Source organism: Myxocyprinus asiaticus, chromosome 42, assembly GCF_019703515.2.
Source record: "Myxocyprinus asiaticus isolate MX2 ecotype Aquarium Trade chromosome 42, UBuf_Myxa_2, whole genome shotgun sequence".
Classification (NCBI taxonomy): domain Eukaryota; kingdom Metazoa; phylum Chordata; class Actinopteri; order Cypriniformes; family Catostomidae; genus Myxocyprinus; species Myxocyprinus asiaticus.
Genome location: NC_059385.1, coordinates 11820997 through 11848003, shown reverse-complemented (window position 1 = coordinate 11848003; position 27007 = coordinate 11820997). Strand labels below are relative to the sequence as shown.

General features: G+C 39.5%; 1 protein-coding gene across 2 annotated transcripts; it reads left to right on the top strand.

Moving 5' to 3' along the window:
* Positions 1 to 4: 4 nt before the first annotated feature.
* LOC127432896 (uncharacterized) lies at positions 5 to 26886 on the top strand. 2 transcript variants are annotated; one of them, XM_051684406.1, is made up of 15 exons: positions 5 to 506; positions 1067 to 1187; positions 6998 to 7105; positions 9395 to 9431; positions 9542 to 11400; positions 11512 to 11539; positions 11977 to 13745; positions 13828 to 13876; positions 14158 to 14201; positions 14999 to 15047; positions 15211 to 17051; positions 17248 to 17284; positions 18739 to 18822; positions 18960 to 21035; positions 21270 to 26886. In XM_051684406.1, the coding sequence occupies exons 1-15, from the start codon at positions 418 to 420 to the stop codon at positions 23726 to 23728; spliced, it is 10650 nt and encodes a 3549-aa protein (XP_051540366.1). In that variant the 5' UTR covers positions 5 to 417; the 3' UTR covers positions 23729 to 26886. The 2 variants fall into 2 exon arrangements, with proteins under 2 accessions (XP_051540366.1, XP_051540365.1); XM_051684405.1 differs by having other exon boundaries at positions 18960 to 26885.
* The last annotated feature ends 121 nt before the right edge of the window (positions 26887 to 27007 follow it).

The window sequence follows — 27007 nt, the reverse complement described above, 5'->3', positions numbered from 1 at the left end:
CAACCTTGGCGCCTCGTGGAGAAAGGGAACAATTTGGTTGGAGTTCTCGGACTTTAATACCAGCAGTAACACAGCGTTTACATTACTGGCTAATACTGAGTGTGTGTGAGAAAATGAACTAAAGATGGTGATTGAGTAATTTGCGGGGGGGTGGATCGATCCTCAGTTTAGTCTAAGTATCTGTTTCCGCTCCACATAGGTGTTCTTCCTGGTTGTTGATTAGATTTTGTAGTTGCAACATTTCGGCCTCGAGCAAGTTCCAATAGAATGCACGCGACGATACAAACTAGCAGTCGAGCTTTCGAAAGTGTACCATCTATGTAACGATATTTTTTTTTTTTTTTTTTTGCGATTCGAAGCTTTCCCGTTGCGCTGAAGGATTCGTGCAATGCAGTGTTCCTTTTGATTGAGTCCAAAATGCCCGACTTCTGTGCTGCAGCAAACTGCAATCCGAGTACCGACCAGTCTAACGTTTCCTTCTTCAGGTTCCCGCTGGACCCGGACCGGTGAGTGCAGATTGTTTTGGGAGTAAATGCCATTGTAATGTTTTACTGTTTTTATTTCTAGCCTTACTTAAGGCCAGGGTAAGCAAATTAGCATTATTTGTTAGCTGGTTAGCTTCAGCCCCCCTTTTGCAACGATTCATTGAGTGCATGGCACCCCTTTTCGCAAGCCTATGTTTAATGTGGAATTTAATTAATCTGGGTATGCAACGTTGTGGAGGTTTTTTGAAGTTGGCAGTTATAAAATAATTTTTAGCGTTTCTTCAATGTGATTTTTGTAACTTTTATAGATGTTACTGTAAGCATATGAATCCAGTACACGTTCGCCATCATCAGACCCTTCCCAAAATGGCAGGAATTTAATTCCCTCAGAATACATTCTGTACTACGTACATTGATGGCCGTGCTTTGCTCTGGGTGCCAAACAGGTTATTGGGCTATTTATCTAGTATATGTGAATGATTTCCCCCCGTGATTTATAAAACAATTAGTTAAGGTTTTATTACAGATAGCACATCACTTTTGGTTTTGCACTACTGCAGTAACCACATTTTTATCTTTAGATGTAAACAATGGATAGGAAACTGCCGCAGACCAGATCTGGAAAGCAAAACACCTGAATTTTTACACAGGAACTATAAATTGTGCTCTAAACATTTTGAGACGTCAATGATATGCCAACAAGTAAGTGTGTATGGTTTGGTGTGCATTTTCTGTTTAACATTATTATTATTATTATTATTATTATATATATTTGAAAAGCTTTACCTGGTAATATGTATTTGGTATTAGTGTGTTCTGACTAGATATTCAAACAAAACAAATTAAATTAAATTTATTTCATAGGGGATATTGTGGGGTAAACTGTGTCAGTGGGTAAGCTGTGTAGCCTTAAAGGAATAGTTCACCCAAAAATCAAAATTGTCTCATTTACTCACACTCATGCCATCCCAGATGTGACTGACTTCTGCGGAACACAAAGATGTTTAGACTAATATCTCTGCTCTGTAGTTGGCCCGTGATGACCTTTGATTTGGTCCGCCTTGCCATAGATGACAAGAGGAAAAAAAATAGAAATAAATATATATACACACTCACACACAGTAGTGGCCAAAAATATTGGCACCCTTGGTAAATATGTGCAAAGGCTGTGAAAAATGATCTTTCATTCAAAAAATTCACAAAAATCTAACCTTTAATTGAAGTAAAACATAATTTTTTCCTCATAATTTTGTTCATAATTATTGGCACCCTTTTATTCAATACTTTTTGCAACCCCCTTTGCCAAGATAACAGCTCTTATAATGCCTAATGAGGTTGGAGAATACCTGACAAGGGATCTGAGACCATTCCTCCATACATCTCCACAGATCCTTCAAACTCAGAGGTCCATGTTAGTGGACTCTCCTCTTCAGTTCACCCCACACATTTTCTATGGGGTGGTCAGGGGACTGGGATGGCTATGGCAGAACCTTGATTTTGTGGTCAGTGAACCATTTTTTGTTGATTTTGATGTTTGTTTTGGATCATTGTCCTGCTGGAAGATCCAACCAGGGCCCATTGTAAGCTTTCTGGCAGAGGCAGCCAGGTTTTGATTTTTTTTATCTGTTGGTATTTGATAGAGTCCGTGATACCATGTATCTGAACAAGATGTCCAGGACCTCTGGCAGAAAAACAGCCCTACAACATTCAAGATGCAGCACCACATTTAACCATGGGCACTGGGTACTTCATCTCTGTGTGCGCCAAACCCATCTCTGATGTTTGCTGCCAAAAATCTTTTCTCATATGACCATAGAACCCAGTCACATTTTAAGTTCCAGTAGTGTCTGGCAAACTGAAGACGCTTGAGTTTGTTGTTGGATGAGAGCAGAGGCTTTTTTTCTTGAAACCCTCCCAAATAACTTGTGGTGATGTCTGATTGATGATGAACTAATTTCTGCAATTCTCCAGCTGTGATCCTTGGAGATTCTTTGGCCACTTGAACCATCCTCCTCACTGTGCGTGGAGACAATATAGAAACATGTCCTTTTCCAGGCCAGTTCTTAACATCTTCAGTTGATTGGCATTTCTTAATTATTGCCCTGATGGTGGAAATTGGTATTTTCAATGCTTTGGCTATTTTCATATAGCCACTTCCCATTTTGTGAAGCTCAACAACCTTTTGCCGCACATCAGAACTATATTCTTTAGTCTAACCCACTGTGATTGATGATAAAGGCTGTGTCTCGTTTGGAAGGCTGCATGCTAGGTAGGACATGTCCTTTGAAGGCTGCAGTATACTGAGTGTTCTCCTTTAAACAAATCTCGTTTAAACGAGACGGCCTTCGTAGGACAACGGAACGTAACATGGTTGCTATGACAGCACGCCACTCTTTAACAAGCGCGAGCGCTTTGAGAAGGGAACAAAGTCCCTCTGGAAGTTAATGTATGAGGTACATTTTACGAGAGTTATAATGATGTAAAGAGAAAATAGATTTTGCAGTTGTACTTTTAGTCTAATACTTTATTTTAATTATATAATAATACATATTATATACTCTGCACCCATCTACTGAGGTACTTCAACTTGGGAATTAACATTCCTTGCGTTTGAACATCATGTTTACGGGTAAATTGGCGTAATTGTTTTTAGACATTTCCGTTCAAGCAAAGAATTGTGGGTTGTGAGTGCCCACGAAGGATACACCTCATGCATCCTCTGAATTCGCGTGAAAGGTGGTCGCATTCGAAGGCTGCATTCGAAGTGTTCTACTTGCTTTTCTGAAACAAGACAGCCTTGATGACGTATGCGGCCGAGAAATGTGACCTCCGGAGGATGCATCCTTCCAAACGAGACACAGCCTAAGGGAATTTGGCCTGTGTGTTACTTCATATTTATACCCCTGTGAAACAGGAAGTCATGGCTGAACAATTTCATGTTCCTAGTCACCCAGGTGCACTAAAAAATGTAAAATATGAATGGGAATATACTTCAGTTATATTTCTAGTGGTGTCAGTAATTTTGGCCAACATGTTTTGGAGAAAAATATTTATTTAATAATGAGATATTTCCCCTCTTTCAATTGTTTTACTTCAATTAAAGGTTAGGTTTTTGTGAATGTTTTGAATGAAAGATCAAAAGGATAAACAATGCAGATTTTTTTCACAGCCGCCTTTGCTAATATTTTTGGCCACTACTGTGTGTATATATAAACTCAGCAAAAAAAAAAAGAAACGTCCCTTTTTCAGGACACTGTATTTTAAAGATAATTATGTAAAAATCCAAATAACTTCACAGATCTTTATTGTAAATGGTTTAAACAATGTTTTCCATACTTGTTCAATGAACCAAAAACAATTAATGAACATGCACCTGTGGAACGGTCGTTAAGACACTAACAGCTTACAGATGGTAGGCAATTATGGTCACAGTTGTAAAAACTTAGGACACTAAAGAGGCCTTTCTACTGACTCTGAAAAACACCAAAAGAAAGATGCCCAGGGACCTTCTCATCTGCATGAACGTGCCTTAGGCATGCTGCATGGAGGCATGAGGACTGCAGATGTGGCCAAGGCAATAAATTGCAATGTCTGTACTGTGAGACCCCTAAGACAGTGCTACAGGGAGACAGGAAGGACAGCTGATCATACTCGCAGTGGCAGACCACGAGGAACAACACCTGCACAGAATCGGTACATCCAAATATCACACCTGCGGGACAGGTACAGGATGGCAACAACAACTGCCTGAGTTACACCAGGAACGCACAATCCCTCCATCAGTGCTCAGACTGTCCGCAATAGGCTGAGAGAGGCTGGACTGAGGGCTTGTAGGCCTGTTGTAAGGCAGGTTCTTACCAGACATCATCGGCAACAATGTCGCCTGTGGGCACAAACCCACCTTCACTGGACCAGACAGGACTGGCAAAAGTGCTCTTCACTGACGAGTCGCGTTTTTTTTCTCACCAGGGGTAATGGTTGGACTCGTGTTTATCGTCGAAGGAATGAGCGTTACACCGAGGCCTGTACTCTGGAGCAGGATCGATTTGGAGGTTGAGGGTCGATCATGGTCTGGGGCGGTGTGTCACAGCATCATCGGACTGAGCTTGTTGTCATTGCAGGCAATCTCAATGCTGTGCATTACATGGAAGACATCCTCAACATTACGACAAGCACTATAAGAGAACAGTCCAGTACTCTCAAAAATCCCTTTTCTGCACTGCCAGCTAGACAAAATGCTAATGCAGTAAACTAGTTCTTCATATTTCATCATCATATTCTGACTAAAACCCGTTTTGGGGTGTGCATCATACTGTAATTCGTTTGTCAAACGTGAGGATATCTCATTTACTTGCAACTATCTGCCTAAAAACGGATAGCTGCAAGTTTTTTTTTTAATAACTGTAAGATACAATGCCATATTTCGGCAGGTTCTTAATCATATTTTGGAGTCAATTAAATGAATAGACCTCTCAATTTTTTAATTAGCAGAAATGTGCTTCGTAGCTTTTATTTCCTTTCATAATGTAATGCATTCAGCCTTAATCCATTGCTTCTTAAGAAAAGAAGCAAAAGCACAATTCAGGTTTTTGATATCACAACAGGAAATTCAGTTTTAATGTCAAATAAAAGTAAGCAGGCTAAATGCATTAACTACACAAAAATATTTTACAGCATTGTTTAATTAAATAATCCTATTACATTTGGCAGTCTCAATAAATGGTAATACTGAGTGTAATCCAGGACAATCTGTAGCCTAGGTCTATGATAAGAAATATATTTAATTTCTTCTTTGTCACAAAACAATATCCTACTTGATAGTATTACGTCATGGCATTGTATCTTCATCTCTCCAAAACTGAACAGTGTGTTCAATGTGAGGAGACGCACTGTTCTTAAAGAGACAGTAACCATGTTTTAAGATAGCGCTTGCATTTAGTCGTTTAGCAGACATTTTATCCAAAGTGACTCACAAATGAGAGAGACCCAACATCCATAAAAATTATATTTAAATCAATTATGTGCATTGTGCATGTATAGGACGCTTAATGATTTTAATTTTAGAGTTCTGTGTGTTTTGCAGTATTAATATTTAATTTTAAAATAACAGTTTGATATATGCAACGTTTACATTTGGCCCACTGCCCTCAATCAAGTTTGATTTTTGGCCCTTTATAGGAAAATCTTTGGGCACCTCTGGTCCATACAATGCAAGTGAATTTTGACCAAAATGTTGAAGCACCAAAAAGCACAAAGGTAGCATAAAATTTATCAATATTAATCCAGTGGTTTAATCCATGTCTTCTGAAGCGATCTAATCGGTTTTGGGTGAGAACAGACCCAGATTTATGGTGAAAAAGTTATATTTTGTTCTGTTCTCACCTGAAACTGATTGAATCGCTTAAAAAATTGATTCAACCACTGGAATCATATGGATTACTTTTATACTGCCTTTGCGCTTTTTGGAGCTTCAACATTTTGATCACCTTTCATTTGCATTGTATGGGCCTACGGTGCTGAAATATTCTTCTAAAATCTTCATTTGTGTTCTGCAGAAGAGAGAAAGTCATACACATCTAGGGTGAGAAAATTATGAGAGAATTTATTTTTTGGTGTGCTATTCCTTTAACATAGGAAACTGCACACATTTTGTCATGCCACAATATTTTTAGCAAGAGCCCATTAAATCCAGCTGTTTGTGATAGAAAGATGTTTTTTAAAGTACATTTTCTACATGAACGTAAAATATTCAAAGCAAATCTAGTTGTCAAAGCGAATTTATCCAGGTCCAAATTTATATCATAGACTATTTTGTTAAATTTTTTGGCTAAAGGTTATCCTTGAAGAATTTATTGGTGCATTTTCCTAAAATGGTTTCTGCGTGGTATTCCAGTGTCTTTACTGAACTTTCCACCCAAATGCAGGATATTGTATTGTCATGTTAGAAAATTTTAATTAGGGGCCAAATTTCTACAAAGATTTGGAGGGAGTGCTGGCAAAAACAAACCTGCTTTTCTAAGTAAATGATCAAGGATTCTCCCCCATGAAGTTATGTATAGAAAAAGCTACCTAAGCTTCACAAAGTCTGGGTAACTGCATGGAGAGAGCAGTATTTCATATTTCATTAATTTCCCTGCATGCAACCTTAATGGTTGTTTAGTTTTAGTTTATGCATTCTCCAATGATTCAACTTACCCTTTAACAAAACACAACTTGACCCTGCTAATATGGTGCAAGCTTTTTTATACTTGTAATATTGTAATATTTAAATTATTCAGTGTTAGTTTTATAGCAGACACATAATTGGTATATAAGTTTTACCTCTGTCTAGAGGACAACAAAAAAGTGGCACAGTTTACCCCACTCCTAAAGATGCATAAACCCCTGTTGTACATTGTTGCTAATAATAATAGTGGATAGTATTACTACCAATTATAAGAGTTGTGTATAGGAACAAGGTTAAGTGATTACTGTTAACTAGGAATGTGTAAAACCTCTTTGTTTGATTTAAGAGCGCCCTTAAGTCCATTTTGAAGGAGGATGCAGTTCCTACTTTATTTGACTTTACAACCAACGAGGAGATGGCTCAAAACAGCAGCAGAAAAAGAACAAGAGAGAAAGTGAGTATTTGATTAACACATCATGTTTAGATGCAAAATAGCTTATAATAATGTTTTTTTAATTTAATAGATTAAAATGTTTTTTAAAATTGTAGTCTTATCAATATGGTATTTGCCAATGCCACTCTCAGCTTTGTGTGTGCGCCTGTGCTGATGTTCTGATGTTACTCCTATGCAAAAAAAAAAAAAAATGCAGAAGACAGATTAAAAAATATGTAGGAAAAATAGAGATTTCTTGAATCACAACTAAATGTATTGGTAACATCTGGAGTCCATCCGCATATTCATTGATTTCCAGTTTGGAACTGAAGCTGAGAGAACTCAAGTGCTGAAATATGCAGCGCTAATTAATTCTTCAGGCAAGGACTGCATTCCAGTACAATAGCAGTACAGAGATTTCAAGTTTATTCATTCAACTGCAAAAATATAGTTTCCAAAAAAAAGCCCACAATTTTCTGTCTTTCAGGATGTTTGGGTCTTAAGAACTAGGTCTATTACTACTAGATGATAATAATAACAGCAATGCATGGTCTATAAAACAAAACCAAAATGTGATGAATAGCCTAACAGAGAAATTAACAGCGTTAGATTAAGTTATTATTATAGATTATTTTTTGTTGTTGTTGTAAAGAATGGCACTGTGAACATGACACGGGTCTGTTACTTGTGGTGTTTCTGTTCAGGTGGCTGAAGGGTGTGCAAAATAGAAATAAATTTTTTCTCAGCAAGAACAAAACTAAAAGTGGTTATGGCTGTTAATTTATGCATTAATTTAGCAAACCATATTAATAGGTTGCAGTGTGTTGGTGCAAAGCCTGTTTTTGCTGTGCATAGTGCACCTAATTCAGCAATGTACTGTACACCCATTTATCAATGCAGTCTTTTGCAATATAAGCTTTTATGAAGCAACAAAAAAATAACCATTTTAAAATGGCTATGACTCGATTTGGTAACTCAGAATGTTTGGGTATGCATCAGAAATGCTGTTAGTGTGTGGTTCGTTTAGGCATATATGAACACAGCAATTGCACTCGGATCTGCTCCAAAACAATCAGTCCGAGACCACCTCTGATTGCAAATTAAGTCTGGATTGGTTCACTTGTGGTGAGAATGCAATCCAATCCAACGGACCAATGAATCAAACAATATCCCTATAAAACCATGAAAATACCTGATGGATCTGCGAAGAAGAAATCTGTAGGTCAGCTGGTCACTGTAATTCATCATCAAAATGAGGTTATAGCCTTTTGGTGACTATTAGATATAGTTGCTCGTTTAAAATGGGAGTTGTTTAATAATTCCTGAGGTAATTTTAGTACGATCGCTTCTCTCTTTTGGGTAGCGACAGATACCGGTAGGATGGCATCAGCAACTTTTTGACAGATAAAAACGTGGGTTCACTCTTTCTGTGTGCATGTGTATGTGTTTGTTTGCGGGCATGAGAGGGGGAGAGAGAGCTCCATGACCATGAGGACAGGTCCTCTTTAATGCAGCAATAAACCAAAAGCAACTAATGATGGATAAAAACAAAATAAAAATCATAAACATTTTACATCTCATTTTACAGCACAACCTCTGACTGGAATGCATGTTTTGTACCATGCAGAAACATTTTGCATAATCATGACATAAACAATACTTGAATATTTGTACCTGTTGACACATTTTTACAGGTAAATCATTTTAACCAGTATATCGATGTATGAGCTAGATCCCGGAACAGTGCACAAACATTCTGACCAATGAGTAGACTGCATGCACACGTGACATTTATTGGTCCGTTTAGACATATTCCCTTGTGGGAACGAACCAAACCATGAAGAAAATGCAACTTTGTAAAAATTTTAGCCCCTGTTTTAGAACAGATCAAGCAAGGTACAGGTCCGAACACCCTAAAAGTTCGATTTCAGATTAAAACAATAATTCATCTTTTTAAAATGTTTAGTTTGAAATCATGCCAGTTAATTTTTTTAACAGACCCTGATAATGTGATTGTAGCTAGGCTTCTTCCAGCATCTAAAACATGTTGGTATTTAACATTTTCTCAGCTGACATCTTTCCTTCAAATAGTAAGTTGTGCATTGTGTCATGCATACTTGGAGAGACTGAAAAAGACTGTAGCTCGACTACGCAAAAAGAAAGAGAACCTGCTGTAGCTCAATTATTACTAGTTATGTAAATGTTCTGACTGTAGTTAAGCTGCAGCGCCACTTGTGTGAAACAGGCATGAGAGTGTGTATTACAAACACATATGATCATAAATGTAAGAAAATGTGATTTTATTTTCAGACCGAAGAGGAGACGGTTGTCACAAAGAAAACTAAAGGTAATAATGGATTGTCATTCAGCATTTATGATTCTCTCTTCTTTTGTAATTACACAAGCTCAAAAAAATAAGATTTACTTTTTGTGTGTGTGTGTGTTCTACTTTTTAAGGTACCACAGATAACTCAAAGCTCTCTGAAATAACAGCAGAAGCTGAAGTTAATGTTGAGAGTGACCCTGTTGAGAACATCGAAACGCAAAATCCTCCTTTACATGATGAATCAGAGAAGGAGGATCCTGCTATTTCCAAAGCCAAGGAAACTTTGAAAGACTACTTCAAGGAGACTTTAGCTTTAACTGGTTTCAGCATCTGCAACAATCCAGCTCTCAACTCTGCCAAACCACTGGGAAAAGACCCAGCTGGACCACTCTCTGTCAATGCCATATGTGCAGAGAAGATTGACCGGAGAGAAGTGCTCACCTTAGGAGAGGATGTTATGCGTGAAGAGATTCGCAATGGATTGCGCCTTGCGCGCTTTTTCTCCATACTTCTCGAAGACAAGATAAACACTGAGGGCCAGGACCAGATCCCTGTGTTTGTACGCTCAATGACAGGTGTAGGCTTCCCACAAAAGCACCTTATGGGATTCCTTCCCTGTGACATTGACTCTGACAATCTTTTTCTCATGCTTATATCTGAGATCCGCAATAAGTGGGGCCTGCGAATGGAGCACTGCCGCGGGTTCACATACCTGTCAACCGGTAGCATGTGTCTTAAGTTGAAGGAACTCGCCTGCAGGATGCTGCGGGATTTTCCACAGGTGGTGTTAGCCCCCTCTGACCCTTACGCCTTCAATGTGTGGTTGATTCGCTCCATACCTATCCTTTCAATTCAAGAGGTTGTTGGTACTGTTGAGGAGGTCGCCGCTGTTATTAGGCAGTCTGAAACTCTGGCGAAGAAGCTTGAGGCCAAGATCACTGCTTCATATGGCCACATCAAAGGTGAGGTGGACAGAGTCAAGGATGCTTGCCATAACCATTGGGAATATGGCACCGATGCTTTCCAGACAATGCTTGAAATCTTGGAGCCCGTTTTGAACAGCATTGGAGAGATGTGCACCAGTGCCCTTTCAGATGTAGACGCAGAAACCGTTGAAGCACTTCTAAAGCTTAAAGAGAAGCTAAAGAATTTTAACTTCATTATTACTCTTGTGGTCTTGAAGAGCACATTGTGCTGTGTAAGCATCCTGAACCCCAGTCTCAGGGGAATAATCAGTGTCAGCAGCACTTTACAATACACAATCTCCAACGCCTTAAAGCTTCTCACCAAACATATGCAGGAGATCGCCATTTTTCATAGGAAGTGGTTCTCTGATGCAGTGTGCAGGGCTAAAAAGTTGGGTGTGCCGGTCAGTCTGCCAGTAGATTTGGTGACAAATGGTGAAGATGCAGAGAAAGCCCAGTCCTCATTGGAGGATTACTACAGGGAAGCACTGAGCAAGTTGGTCTTGCAATACCTTGTTGATGAAGTCAAAAGAGTCCTAGGTCCTGAAATGATAAGAATCCTCAGATGGTTGTCATTGGTGCCATCGTACATGGCTGACCACAATTTTAGCATCCGCAAAGACAAAGTTGCTGATGCTAACCTGAATAACTTGGCTCGACCTGACTCCTTTTATGATGAGCTGGGCTGTTGGGAAGTGAAATGGAGGCATGCTAGCAAGCGACGGATTCTTCCCACCAATGTATATGCTACCCTCAAGATCCCAGATATAGGCTTTTACCCAAATATACAGAGCCTGTTGAGGGTGCTGGGTACCATTCCATGTATCAGAGCTGAAGCAGATGTGTATGGGCAGTATGAGATGGTGCTTGACAGGTATCGCTCTTATATGAAGGAGGTACCAGCAGAAAAGAGACTGTGCAATATGGCCTTTGTTTATGTGAATCAAGATGTTCACTTCAGCATTGAGGAAATGGTGGAGGCGTATGTTAAGAAATATCCGGAAATCCTGGAGCAATTGCGTGAGGTAAATGTATTTTTATAATCCTTATGTGTTTTTGAATTTCTGGAGATAAGCAATGGCAAAATCAAACTCAAACTGTCTTCTAACCTTTCTTACTGTCTCGTTTGTCATTAGGATGAAGTGATGGAAGTGCAGCCATCAGGTAAAACTTCCTTTACCTGTGACCTTTTCTCTTTAAAAGTCGTCTGATATTCACAACTACAACATTAATAAAAGGGATAGTAAGCCAAAAATAACAATTCGGTCATTTACTCTGATATTTTTCTAAACACATGACTTTCTACCGTGGAAGACAAAATGAAACGTTTGGCAGAATTTTAGTGTCAGTCACCATTGACTTTCATTGCATCTTTTTTTTTTTTTTTTCTTCCATACAATGAAAGTGATTGGTGTCATTCTGCTGGACATTCTTTTGTGATCCACAGAAGAAAGTCATTTGGGTTTTGTAAGTAAATGATGACAAAATGTAAATTTTTGGATAAACAGTCCCTTTAACTTGAATTGAAATTAATATTTAATTATAAGCAGGTGTGTTGATGACTTTTTGTTTTATTTTGTTTTACTCCAACACCCATACAGTTCCAGAAACCAGTGCAAATGACACTACTAAAGAAGATATGGAAGAACCAAGAGAGATGACTTTAAATATGGAAACTGAGAGACAGAAACTGCCTGAATGTGCAGAAACTGATAAAGAAGCTTTGAAATCTGCATTACAGGCTGCTGTCACTGCAGCCTATTGCAGGCAAAGCAGACAATCCCATGGTGATCAAGATCAAGAAGTGGAATACGTGACCAAATCTGAGATTAATGAAGTCCTTAAAGTGTGTGAGGATGTTGTCAGGGAAAGAATTCTTTCAGAGGTTGGAAATGCATTCTTCTCCCTTTTTATTGACCGTGTTGTCAAGCTTGGAGAGACCGACTACTTACCCATGTTCCTCAGATTTGTTGATAGTTTTGATGTCATGCGCCTTGAGCTTATGGGATTTGTCGAGGTGACTCTGGACACAGAGGACATGTGTGAACGACTTTTTGATGTCATAACTAAAGAGTGGCATCTGGATTTAAGCTACTGTAGGGGTCAAGCTTACCTTGGCTCAGGTGAAGTGTCCTACAAGCTCAAAGCCTTTGCATGCAAAATACAGGAGAAGTATCCACTTGCTATATGCACACACTGCTCATGTTACTCTTTCAATACTTGGTGGTCAAGGTCCGTTCCTGTCGCCGCAATCGTCAGAGCCATAGATACATTAGAGGAGATAGTGTCATTTTTCCGCAGCACTCCTGCCCTTGAGAAACAATTAGATGAAGTCTTAGCCATAGGCCTGAGAGAGAGCTATGAGAAAATCCATGAGCTTCAAGGAAAATTCTGCTCCTCTTGGCTGGAGAAGCATGACTCGTATGAAGTCTTTTCTCAGATTCTAGAGCCTTTGGCAGTGTGTCTCGAAAATATTAGTAACGGCATGCCACAAAAATGGAGTTTGGCAGTATCCAACCGAGCCAAGAGACTGATTCAGTTCATTCGGGACTTTGACTTCATCGTGGCAATGGTTACACTGAAAAATGCCTCGTCCTTCACTAGAGAACTTAGTGCAGCACTACAGAAAGACCATTTTAGTGCTGCCTCACAGCTCTGCCAGATCAGTGGCATTGTGGCCACGCTCAACCGGGTGAAGACCAACATCAAGGTTTTTCATCAAAACTGGTTTGATGAAGCTTGTGCTTTTGCACAAAATATGGGTGTGCAGGTTAAATTGCCTGATAGTGTGACAGTTCCAAGGGACAGCCTCTTGAAGCCAGGTACGTACTACAAAGACACAACTAGTGTCCCTTTAGTTGATCACCTCATAAACATGGTGAAGGACTATTTCTCTGATGACCACAAGGAGGCGCTAAATCTTTTGTCCCTGGTCCCGAGCTCTGTTACGATGAGCTATGTTTTTGAAACTCTCAAGTCAAAACCTCCATTGTACGTCGGTGACCTTCCGGATCCTGACAACTTTTTCACTGAGCTCAGCTGCTGGAAAGTTAAGTGGAAAACAAAAGTGGTTAGTTTAACCATACCAGAGACCATTTTCCAGACTTTGCGCCTACCACTCATGCAGTATTTTGTAAACATCAATACGTTGCTGAAGATTATGTGCGTGTTGCCAAGCACTGCTCTGGAATACTGCGGCGATGTGAAGCGGCATACAATGTATCAAGACTACTTGAGAAACACCTCGCGTAAGGACAGATCACCTTGTTTAGCCATGCTTCAGGTGGGCACAGACTTCAACAGAGACCTAGACAGGATGGTTGCTCAATGCTTAAGGGTCACCCCAAAGACTCTAGAGGGCATATGCCTGGTAAGGATCCATATTTAAATCAGTTTTGAAATGTTTCATTTGCTTTCCAGAGGTGTTTCTAATGTTATTTTTACTCACACAGGACAAAGAATCCAAAACTTTAGTGAGGACTGCTGAAATAAAAATAGAGGGTATGTCATCCAATCTTTTTTGTGTATTCTTTTTTAAGTGTAATAACTAACATCTGAATTATTCTGTCATTTTAATGTAGCTGAAACTTAAAGTTCATCTCTTGGGGAAAAAAATGTCTGAAAGTTTAAAGAAAATGTTTCATGGTAAATTGCAGTATTAATGGAATTTATCAGTGGAATTTGCAGAAATATGCTTAACAGTAATGTTTATATTATCCTAAGCTGACAATATATGGTATCATCAAATCAAATCATTAATGCTCACTTTGCCACCATTGCAGATGACAATCAAGAAGATGGAGTAGAGGTCAGGGACACTGTACAGGTTTGTAAAATGTAATAATTGTGTTAAAGATTGGGATGTGTTATTAAAGGAATGTTCCAGGTTCAATACAAGTTAAGCTCAATCGACAGTGTTTGTGGCATTATGTTGATTAGAACAAAAATGTATTTAGACTCACCCCTCCTTTTCTTTAAAGCAAAAACTGAGGTTACAGTGAGGCACCTAGAATGGAAGTGAATGGATCCAATTTTTGGAGGGTTTAAAGGCAGAAATGTGAAGCTTATAATTTTATAAAATTCTTCTGTTAAATCTCATTATTTGAGATGTAAAGTTGTTTAAATTGTAATTTTTAGTCAGTTTAGGGTTTGTTGACATTGCATCATGGCATCGAAGTTGTAAAATTGGCTATAACTTTACACAGAAAAGGTTAGTAAGCGTTACTCATTTTTACACGCATATCCTTTGTCTTGTGGCTATACTTTTGAAAAAGTGAGTATTTTAACAAACAAATTTGCTCCCGTTCACTTCCGTTGTAAGTGACTCACTGTAACCCAATATTTTTATTTATTTATTTTTTTAAAGGAGGCATGAGTCAAAATGATTTTGTGGTAATCAATTTTATGCCACAAATGCTGTCGAGCTTAACTTGTTTTGAATGTGGAATATTCCTTTAACAGTACTACTACTATCAAGTTGTATATCTTGGCAAATGTTTCAACAGGGAGAACACTGCAGATTGATCTTTTTATTATTATTATTTTAGGTATAAATTTGCTTCATATCAATTGTTAGTTTATGTATTTGTCATTATTGTTCTTACACAGTAATTCTTTTTGCAGGACAGAGACTCCAGGAAACAAGTGATGAATTCACAGATGGCAATCAAAGGTATGTCATTGTTTGGAACTGGCCTTGCAGTGGAGTCCAGGTTTTATTTAACAATAAAACTGTCTTTTTTAAAACTGTCAATCTTAAATGTTAGAAATATTTGTGTTTCATTTTAAGTGCCACATCCATTGTCAGAACTAATGTTTACTCTTCCTTCTTGAAGGAATCGTCCAAGAGGCAGCAGAGTGCATAGAGACACAGCAACAGTCTGAAAACTCAGTTGAAGTGGTGACTGAGGAGCAAAACAAAAAACCTGATGTAGAGGAGCAGACTGTGGATAAGAATTGCCATTCTGTTGAGCCTGCAAACAACATTCAGAACTTTGTAAAAGTCTTCAAACAGGCAGCTATGGTTGCAAGGAGAAACTGCTCATTGATCGACCTCAGTAAACAAGAGCAAGATGATGTTGTTCAGAAGCTTTCATCATGTCATTGGGTTCAGGAAGAAGGGAAGTTGTTTTCAGAGGGGGAAATGCTGCAAAACATTGTGAAAGCCATAAGAGAAACGATCCTCACTGAAGTTCAGGACTCCCCTTTCTTTTCCATCATCATTGATAGAGCTATCTCAGTGGGTGAGGCCAAGTTCCTACCAGTCTTTGTTAGATATGTGAATGACTGCATTCCCAAAGTGGAGCTCATAGGTTTTCTGCCCTTTGATGAAAGTTCTGATGTAAATTTGCAAGCAAAGGCCCTGTCAGCCACTCTTGAGGATGAATGGGGACTTCAGATGGGCTGCTGTCGTGGCCAGTCCATCATGTGCATGGGTACAGGGAGCCAAAGTCTTAGGAAGATGGCCATGGACTTTCTAGAGAGCTATCCGTTAGCTGTGAACACACCAAGTGAGTCTTGTGGACTTGCCTACTGGCTGGCTTTAAGCCTACAGAATGCCTCCATCACAAAGGTTCTAGACATAGCTGAGGATGTGTTACAGTTTTTTGACCAGTCACCTAGACTAGAGAGTGAGCTTGCCAAAACCATGGATGGGCTTCTAAATACCCCGCGTGAAGCACTTGCAGAGATCCCAGAGACCTGCTTGTCCAGATGGAAGAAGAGAGAAGACTTCTTTGATATTCTGGTGGACATGCTGGAGGGAGCCTTGAACTGCTTGGATTTAGTGACCACAAATCCCAGTGGATCATGGAGTAGCAATATGTCGCTGCATGCTCAGACCCTGTCCACAGCTATCAGGCAGGCTGATTTTGTAATTCCCTTAGTGATTTTGAAGAACGCCTGTGCTCCCTTGAGGAACTGCAGCACTGTGTTTCGCTGTGGAAACCCTGCTGATATTATCTGCGAGCTTGAGAAAATTGTGCCAATAATAGATTCTCTAAGCAAGATGTTGGAAAATGCGAGTGCAGTGCATTCTACTTGGTTTGAGGAGGCAGTGGAACTGGCTACTAAGGTCACAGGATCGCTATCATATCCAGAATCTGTCAGTGGCTACAAGTCACCTGAAGTGTTCTACAAGGAAACAGTGAGCTTACCAGTTCTTAATAGTTTGATTGAAGAAATGAAGTTCAATTTCTCAGAGAATCACCTGAAAGCTCTAAAGGTGTTGTCCCTGCTGCCGACCTGTAACCCTCTACCCATTCTCCCAGAATCCACCGATAAATTGCACACCATCTACATGAGTGATCTCCCTGAACCAGAAACAGCTGAGGAAGACATTAACACCTGGGCCACATTATGGAGGGAAAAGTATCAAGATGTTTCTCCTCCCACCTCCATCTCTGAGACATTGCTCCACAATGAAGCCAAAAATCTTCCAAATGTTGCAACACTTCTTAAGCTAGTGGCTGTGTTACCTAGCATTAGCATGGAGTGCGATCTTATGAAGACCACTCTGAACTCCTTGAGGACTTTAGTCAGAGATGGTATCTTCAGTAGGGGTAGTAAGAGCGATGCTGTTGTGCTTCTTATGCATCGCCAGATACTCCAGAGCCTGGATGAGGTGATTGAGAAATGCATGGAGAGTGATCCAGAGAGTCATCAATTTCTTGCTCAGGTATGGTAAAATTCTTTCCAGTAAACCGTTTTCAGTACATCCCTTGCAAAAAATGTAAGTTCAAAAAAGTTTAAGTCACAAGCCATACATGTTGCGAACATTCCTCAACATTAATATTAATACAACTAATAAACTAAGAACAAAAAATTGCCCAGTTCTATTTTAATTTCTATTTTATTTTTATATATATATATAGGTAAAAGCAAGAGCCAATCACCTGAGAATGGAAAGTGGTAAGTAAATCCATCACTTGTATTACCTTTTATCACGAATGGTAAAATTATTTGTTAATAATGTGATCGATTAAGCTTATCAATCCTCGCTTAATTTCAGCACAAATGCATTCAGTAATCATGACAGAAGTTGTTAAGACTGTCTATACAGTAATCCGCTGCTAGAGGGCGCACTACCACTTGCGTGCTGTCTTGTCCTCAACACAGAATAAGAAACAGATGCGCATCCTTCACTTTCTCTTTTATAAAGATGAAGCAGTTTCAGTGTAATCAATCACGGAGCGTTTCTCTATAGATGAACATTGTTTTCTGCATACACTGTGATAGTGTTAAAGTACAGCATGAGAATAAGCACTGTTGAGTCCCTACAATTACGTCAGTGATCACCGTGAGGGCACATTCACCTGACATCTCAGCAGAGAAGCGGTATGTTATGTACTGTGTTTATGCTGCATGTTTGGATTTGACTTAATTTCAAATATAAAAAAATAAGTCAAAAGGTATGAAAGATCCCACGATCCACAACGTGAAGTTTTTATGAACTCCAGTAGCAATCTTCTATACAAGCTATACAACGGTAATTAATTAACAGTAATTAAACAATTTTCAGGTTCATACTAAATGTAGACTAAATGTATTAATGTGCACTGAACTAAGAATATTTTAATTGGAAAATGCTAATACTTTTTCTCCCAATTTGGAATGCCTAATTCCCAATGTGCTTTTTAAGTCCTCGTGGTCGTGTAGTGATTCGCCTCAGTCCGGGTGGCGGAGGACGAATCCCAGTTGTCTCCGCATCTGAGATCGTCAACCCGCACATCTTATCACGTGGCTTGTTGCCACGGAGACATAGCGCGTCTGGAGGCTTCACGCCATCCACCGCGGCAACCATGCTCAACTCACCATGCACCCACCGAGAACGAACCACATTATAGCGATCACTAGGAGGTTACCCCATGTGACTCTGCCCTCCCTAGCAACCGGGCCAATTTGGTTGCTTAGGAGACCTGGCTGGAGTCACTCAGCACGCCCTGGGATTCGAATTAGCGAACTCCAGGGGTGATAGCCAGCGTCTTTTACCACTGAGCTACCCAGGCCCCCCAATACTTGCATTTCTTAAGTGTATTAATTTAAATTGTTTAAACAGTAGGCTACGTGTACGCATTATTTGGAGTCCTCCATGTGCGTTTTGTGGTATTGAGGTTAACGATTATTTGATCTATATTTTCAGCAACATTTATTATGAAAATGTATGAAAATTGACATTAATACATCTAGAAACATTTCTTAATTGATTAATTGTTGATATGTCATTTGTTTGTTCTGTTGCATTTTGAATGGCACAAATGGGCCCTCAATGTATTGTAATCGTAATTGATAGCAATAATGTTATCTTTAGAGGTGGAACTAAGCTGTTTGATTGTATTCTAACACTCTTTCCTATCCATCTTTAGAGGTGATTGCCATGGCTCCACAAGAGATCACTGAGGATACAAATGGTTCTGATTGTCCACAGGTGGCAAAGGATGCTGTTATTGGTCAGTAATTTTCAACAATTAAATGTTTAATATTGAATGAAAACTATTAACAATAACTAAGGGACATTGTTATGAATACCTGTAGATAGTTCTATATTTTTTTTCCTTACATAAACATGTTTCATTCTTTCTTTTAGAAGTTAACTCCGCTGCTTCAGAGGAAATTTCAATGGAAACCAATGGCTCTACTTGTATAGAATTGGCTAAAGATACATCTGTCATAACTACACCTGAGCAACAGTCATCTTTAACACTTGACAGCTCTGATAAACACACAACTGCACTTCAGGTCATCCATGCTTGCAGCTCACTAATAATCAGCACACCTCACCAACCAACAGAATCCATCCAAGATGCCACTAAGCAATCCAAAGCAGTTGAACAAGATAGAACTGGTGAACTGATGGCAGTTCAAGATGTAAATGATGGGTCTGATGTACTTGATCAATGTGGAATTGGTCTGACATTAAGAGAAGATCAAAGTGCATCTAATCAGTTAATGGCTGTGGGTCAAGGTAGAATTGAGAAGTCTGAAATGGAACTGCAAGTTAGAACTGGTCAGTTAGTATCAGTCTATCAAAATGAAACCGATCAACCCATGGAAGTTGATGAGAGTGGAAATGAACAGTTTGTAGCACCAGATCAAGGTGAAACTGACCAGCCAGCAATAAGGGAACAAATAGTACCAGATTCATTCATGGAAGCTGGGCAAGTTAAAACTGATCAGTCTTTAGTAGAAGGCCAAGATGAAGGTTGTCACACTGTAACAGGGTTGGCACATGAAGGTGGAACTGGCCCGTTGGGATCAGGGGATCAAAATGCATCTGTTCAGCTCTCGGCAGTTGGTCATGGCATAAATGATCAGGTGGTGTCAGGGTATCAAAGCGAAAGTGATCAGGTTATGGAAGTTGATCAGAGTGGAGATTATCAGTCTGTTGCAGCAGATCAGGGTGGAACTGATCAACCAGCAACTGAACAAAGTGTAGCTGAGCAGTTAACAGTTGGTCAAGTTGAAACTGGTCAGTCTGTATTAGAAGGTCAGAATGAAGTTTGTCAGATAGTAACTGGGTTAGGAGATGAAGGGGGGAATGCTAAGTTGGTAACATGGGCTCAAATTGGATCTGATCAACTTGTGGCAGTCGATGACTCTAAAAAGGATCAGTCCATTTTAGCAGATAAATATGGAACTGGCCAATCAGTAACTGGAGATAAAAGTGTAGCTGATCAGTTCGTGGCAGTTGGCCAAGTGGAAACTGAACATTCAGTAGTTGCATGTCAGGTTGAGGCTGATCAGACAGAAACCGCAAATGAAGATGAAGCTAGTCGGTTAGTATCAGAGGATCAAAATGAATCTGAGCAGCTTATGTTTGTTGACACTTCAAATGATCAGTCTGTAACAGCAGATCAGATTGTTACTGATCAGTTCATGACAGTTGGTCTAGATAAAACTGTTTATTCTATAGTAGAGCATGAAACTGAGACTGATCAGTCAGAAACGGATTTAGCAAATGTAGGTGCAGTTGATAAATTAGTATCAGGGGAGCAAGGTGGATCTGATCCGCTCATTGTAGTTGTTGACTCTGGAAATGTTCAGTCTGTAACAACAAATCAAAATGGAACTGGTCAGTCAGTAACAGGAGATCAGAGTATAGCTGATCAGTTCATAGTAGTAGGTCAAGTTGAAACTGATAATTCTGTAGTAGAGAGTCAAGAAAAGGCTGGTTTGACAGAAATAGGATTAGCAAATGAAGGTGGAACTGCTCCATTAATATCAGAGGATCAGGGTGGATCTGATCAGCTCATGGAAGTTGACTCTGGAAGTGATCAGTCCATAACAGCAGATCAAAGTAGAATTGGTCAGTCAGTAACAGGAGTTCAGTGTGTAGCTGTTCAATTTATGGCAGTTGAAGTTGAAACCAATCATACTATAGTAGAGAGTCAAGAAAAGGCTGGTCTGACAGAAATGGGATTAGCAAATGAAGGTAGAACTGGTCAGATAGTATCAGGGGATCAAAGTGGATCTGAGCAGATCATGGTAGTTGACTCTGGAAGTGATCAGTCCATAACAGCAGATCAAAATCGAATTGGTCAGTCAATAAGAGGAGAGAAAAATTTTGCTGATCTATTCATGGCACTTGAAGTTGAAACTGATCGTTCTATAGTAAAGGGTCAAGAAAATGTTGGTCAGACAGAAATCGGATTAGCAAACGAAGGTGGAACTGGTCACTCAGTATCAGGGGATCAAAGTGGTTCTGAGCAGCTCATGGTAGTTGACTCTGGAAATGATCAGTGCGTAACAGCAGATCAAAATAAAATTGATAATTCAGTAACAGGAGATCAAAGTGTAGCTGATCTATTTGTGGCAGTTGGTGAAGTTAAAACTGATTGTTCTATAGTAAAGAGTCAAGAAAATGCTGGTCAGACAGAAATCGGATTAGCAAACGAAGGTGGAACTGGTCAGTTAGTATCAGGGGGTCAAAGTGGATCTGAGCAGCTCATGGTAGTTGACTCTGGAAATGATCAGTTTCTAACCGCTGATCAAAGTGGAACCTGTCAGTCAGTAATAGATCAACATATTGCTCTTCCCTTTATGGCAGTTGAAGTTGACACTGATCATTCTATAGTAGAGGGTCAAAATGAGGCTGGCCAGACAGAAATTGGGTTGGCAAATGAAAGTGCTAGTCACTTGGTATCAGATTATCAAATTGGATCTTATCAGCTGATGGTAGTTGATGACTCTGAAAATGACCAGTCTGTAACAGCTGAGCAAAATGGAACTGGTCAGTCAGTAACAGGAGATCAAAGTGTACCTGATCAGTTTGTGGCAGTTGGTCAAGTTGAAACTGATCAGTTTATAGTAGAGGGTCAAAATGAAGCTGGTCAGACAGAAACTGAATTAGTGAATGGAGGTGGAACTGGTCAGTTGGTATCAGATAATCAGTGTGGATCCGATCAGCTCATGGTAGTTGATGAGTCTGGAAATGACCAGTCAGTAAGAGACCAAGTTGCAACTCATCAGCCCACAGTAGAAGGTCTAGGTGGAGCTGGTCAAATGATATCATGGAATCAAAGTGTAACTGATCAGCCCATGGCAGATGAATGCTGTGAAAATGATCAGACTGTAGTTAAAGCTAGAGTTGGAACTAGTCTTTCAAGTACATATAATCAGAGTGTACCTGATCAGTTTGTGTCACTTAGTCAGGATGGAACTGATCAGATTGTACCAGGGAATCTAAGTGGAATTGATCAGGCTCGCCCTGACCAGCCTAAAGTAGCTGCAAAACATGGCACAGAACAGTTCAGTTTAGCAGCTCCAAATGACTCAGAAACTGCAGCAGTACATGCTGACCCTGATCTGCCCTCTATTACTGACCATTCCATACCTGCTTCACATGATATTAATGATCAGTCCTTGCCACATGATATTACTGATCATTCCTCAGCACCAGAAATAGAAGGCACAGACCAGTGTAAAACAACGGTACAGGATGGTGCCAACAAAGTAGCTACCCTGGATGGCACTGGTCCTGCACAAAGAGTTTTGACCCTCTATGATACTGCTGCCCGAGAGGAATTACTCAAAGAACTGTGTGGCATAAAGTACTTTACCATAGTGATTGAAGAAGAGTTGGAAATTGATGGCCAAGCATACATCCCTGTAGGAATACACTACCTTGACAAACAAGATGATCAGTGTGAAAATATATTAGCCTTTATCCCCCTTGTCAAAAACATTACTTCATTTGTGGATACTCTGACCTTTGTTCTCTCTGAAAAGTGGGGTTTAAACTTGGCATTCTGTAGAGGTCAGACTTTGGCAAGACCCAGTGCTTCAGGCTCTCAGATGAGACAGGCTTCAGCTTTGCTTTCCCAGAGACTTTCTCATGCTTTCGGTGTCCTAAACCCTCTTACTCTGAAGGCTTTGACAGCAAGTGCATCCTCCCTAAGAGAGATAATGCATAGTTTTGAGTGCTTGGAGCAGCTGTTAAGGTGGTTCTCTGATGATGTTCAGCGACGGGTAAGGCTAGAGAAAGCTGTTGTACATTTGTTTCAACAGGATGAAAAGGCCAATGAGCTGAAAGCCAAGCTAAGCAGCAATCAATGGGCAATGAGTCATGAGATTCTGGAACATTCTACAGACATTCTAGAAGCCATCATCCTTTGTTTGAATGAAATGAAGGGTGACCATGACAATGAGGCAAATGCAACACAGGCTCAGAGCTTCCTTTCCACCATCCAAAACTTTGATTTCATCTTGACCATTGTGATCATGAAAAACATCTTGAGCCTCACCAAAAACCTATGCCAGAGTCTTCAGGGAAATTCATATGATGTGTATCAAGCTGTTAACAGCCAGCCTGATTTCCTGTCCTCTCTCAGTGAACTTAAGAACCGTATTGACTCTCACCATCAAATCTGGTTTCAAGAGGCATTTGCATTGGCTTCAAAGCTGCAGGCCACAATGTATCTTTCACTACAGCCACCCGTGAATGTGCACTACAGAGAGGACATCAGTAAAAGGACCATTGAGCACTGTATTGCTGAAGTGGAAGGGCTCTCCCAGGATATTCTGTCTGCTCTTCGCTGCTTGCAGGTTGTGCCTTATGTCATGTCCAAAGTGGAAGGATGCTGCAAGGATATTGAGTTTGTCAAGGTTTTCCAGGAGGACCTGCCTGACCCAGACTCCCTCCAGGCTGAGCTGCAGAGGTGGTGGGACAGGTGGCAAGGCCCTATTGCATCTCACCAATACCTGCCCGACACCATTATTGGCACTCTCAAAACTTCTGACATCCAGTCTTTTCCCAACATTTCAACAATTCTCAGGCTTCTGGCAGTCCTGTCCTGCTCCAGTATGCAGAGTAGCTTCAGACAGGGAAAGATAACATCTGAGCTGTATCCTCTGTAGAAGTCTGACCTTAACTGCCCCCAAACAAGGTCTCCATTAGAATGTCATACACTGCTGAATCTTCAGAACAGCTCACTGTATTTTCTAAATTGTAGATCCCATCTGACTGTAGGTTTCAGTACGCTTTTTTAATTAGAAAAATTAATTAGACCTGTGTACTTTTAAGGATAATCACTTTATGGTTTTATTGTTTTTTTTCCTTTTACATAAGTGGCATGGATAAAGCGGACTGCCAGTTGGGACCAATGTCTTGCCAAAAAAAAACAAAAAGAGAAAGAAGAAAAAAAGATGCCCTTTGGGGTGCTTTACTGCTTTGTGCCTTTAATGTAAATACCCTACATAACTGAATCGTCACAAAGAAAAAGTCTGAATGGATGCTTTCACATCAGACTTTTTTGAAATTTCCTAATATCTTCAGGAACTTCAAATCATGTAAATCCTCTAAAATGCATTGGATAAACAAGAACCATGTTTTATCACACTGAATTATGATGGTTGTGTTATGTTGTCAAAATGTCATCCCATGGCACAAACTAAAATGTTCTTTCCCTGTATCATTATGCGTGTTACAGTGGTTGATTTGTTTGCAGTTTTATTTAGATGAATAGATTTTTCTGTAAACATTTCTCCCAGAAGCCCTCCTCATGAAGGAATGAAGGCATTCATATATATTTGACTAAAATAAATAAAATGATTTGAAAAGAAACAGCGTTTACATTTTAACCTCAATTAGCTAGTGTATTTTAAATGATGTCCACAAGATGGCAGTGTTATCCTTTTATGGTTTGTCAAGAGGGCAATTACTGGTTCTTCACTGTATGTGTTCTTTAGCTATGCCCTAATATCTTTTACCTAGATGATGAGTAATGCCCAGTAGGAGCTCCAATAATCAATTTACCATCAGAGAAGTGTTTTCGTATTATATTGTAATATATTAAAGCATTTTACAGTATTTTATTAGTAGTATTTATTTTTTTTCAAAACTAAGGGTAACAATCTTAGTGTGGTTCACCACTTTTTACACCACTTCGTTTTCCCTACTCTCCCACTGAGTCAAAGGTAGTTAATGATTAATGTGTTCACTTCTTAATACCTTTTATTTTTATATTTATTTATATATAAAATGAGTTCATTCTTTTCACAGTTGCTTTGGCCCCCTGTAGCCTGTCGATGATTTGTAGCCATTCTTTAACCCCTTCGTTCATGGACTGCAGATCCATCACAGTACATTGTTTTCAGGAGCAGATTTTGAGATGTCATTGAGAAGCAATCAGTCTCTTATTTCTATGTAATCTTGGACATTTGATTCACCCTTGGGGGCTAGAGTCTTTGACCTTTAAGGGCAATTTCTTGTGATAGCAGCAGTAGATGTGGTTGGAAAGCACAAAAATAAATAAATAAAGCTATTAACAAAACAATGCCACAGTAATTACAACTACAAATCAATCAAGGCCCAGTTTATTTCTTTATTGTGGCAGATGGAATCCATGGATTGCAGTCAAGAGAAAATAAAGGAGTAGCTTTTCTGAAACTAATGAAGATTATTCCAGAGAATGTATCTATTTTCTTTTCTCCCCAGGACTAGACTGGGATAAAAGTGTCTGCCAAATATTTAAATGAATTTTAAGTTTGTGAAATGGATGAATTTTTATAGAAAATGATAGACCGCATGATGGTTTGTACAAAAACTTTTGCATAGTCTAATCTTGCTATGTTGCTGATTGGAAATATGGTTAGACAATAGTGTCCAACATACAAAAGATCCATATGTCCTCTCACGGGCTGCATACAATCTAGAAGAATAACCACTTTAGACCTATCCCAAAATCAATTGCTCATTTGGTCAGTTCTCAAAAGGTTTTTTTTTTTTATGAGAAAGTTTAATAGTGCGTTGACGAGCCAAATCCTTGCCTGTCTTTCATCAACCAATGCGTTATGCATACCACAGAGGTTTTTAATTCTCACCCCATTTTCCACAAGCAATAAATTGTAATTATTAGTGTGATCTGCCAGCCATTGCACTAAAAAGTTGCTTCCAAGATTAATCCAATTTATCATGTCATCTTTAGAAATCACATTCCCCACATCTCAAATGATTGCTGAGTCCAAAGGCACATTGAGGACAAGAGTTGAAACATGCAGAGTCAAGGGGGCTTGTATCGTGTTCCTTACAGCTGCAAAATGGGCTTCCTGTTGTTAGATACTGTAAGATTCAAAGACATTGTTGCCCAGGTAAAGTTTATGGATTATAAGAATTTGTAACATTGAACACCTGACCTATCTTGAGGGATTATTGTTTTTGAATTCTCATTTTTTTGTCAGCCTTTCCAAGGCTAAGAACATGAGGCTTAAAATCCCTGGAGCCATTAACTGCAATGGAAATGCGGAAATACCTTTTCTCTTGTGTACTTGGATTAGTGCATTTCCTCTAACATTCAAAAGCGCTCACTCTGAACATTGATTCTGTGTGTTCTTCTGGAGCATCCTCTGTTCTGATCACACTGAAGATGGCTCATGTATTCTGTCTGTATACCGAAACAGATGCCCTCTCCCTCCTCTCAGAACAAGAGTCTAATTGTGTCTGCTCAGCCCAGTGTGAAAAGTATCTCTCCATGTTCTTTCTGCTCATCCACAAAGCAAACGGATCCGTCTCCTCTGTTGGCTGGGCTGTTTGTAGACTGGATTATGCCTGAGTCCTCCAGACCTCTGGATCTCAGAGACTTTTCTGTATGGCTCTCTTCCAACATCAGCTTTTGACAAACTAAATGGTGAATGCAAAGCAATATGTAATGCAGGATGCTCCTACTTGGAATGCATTTAATTTCTTAGTCTCTTAATTATGATACATTTTGGCTGTGATCTTGTAATCTTTAAAATCAAATATAGTGTCACAGATGTCTGATTAAAAAGTGTTCTTCATTTTAACAGCAGTTTTCCCCTCTGTTTGGTTGCATTACATCGTCTGCTAATCTCCAAGCCAAACTGAGAATTGCCCTAATTGAACTCCTGAGCTTGTTTCCTGCTGGAAGTCAAAGCTGGGCCATGCCGTAGGACCTGTGGCGGTGCATAATCATGTCCATACTCAGCATGGTTTTAACTACACTCCTGAGAGAAACGCAGAGGGCTTAACAGGATTTTATTTCAAGGTTTCCGTGCAGGCAATGCCTAGCCAAAATCTCAAAACCACCAACAAATAACGCATTTGGTTTGAGTTATTCTGATGTTAGATATGTTGGTCAGATCCGGAAACACTGGAATTGTTTTCTCTTTTTTTCTGGT

What these genes read in the sequence shown, in the direction of transcription:
- LOC127432896 (XM_051684405.1), top strand. Translation starts at nt 418, where the DNA reads ATGCCCGACTTCTGTGCTGCAGCAAACTGCAATCCGAGTACCGACCAG. An exon ending in TCCTGGAGCAATTGCGTGAG is followed by an intron (nt 11,401 to 11,511) that starts GTAAATGTATTT and finishes GTTTGTCATTAG; the next exon opens with GATGAAGTGATGGAAGTGCA. An exon ending in TTCACAGATGGCAATCAAAG is followed by an intron (nt 15,048 to 15,210) that starts GTATGTCATTGT and finishes TCCTTCTTGAAG; the next exon opens with GAATCGTCCAAGAGGCAGCA.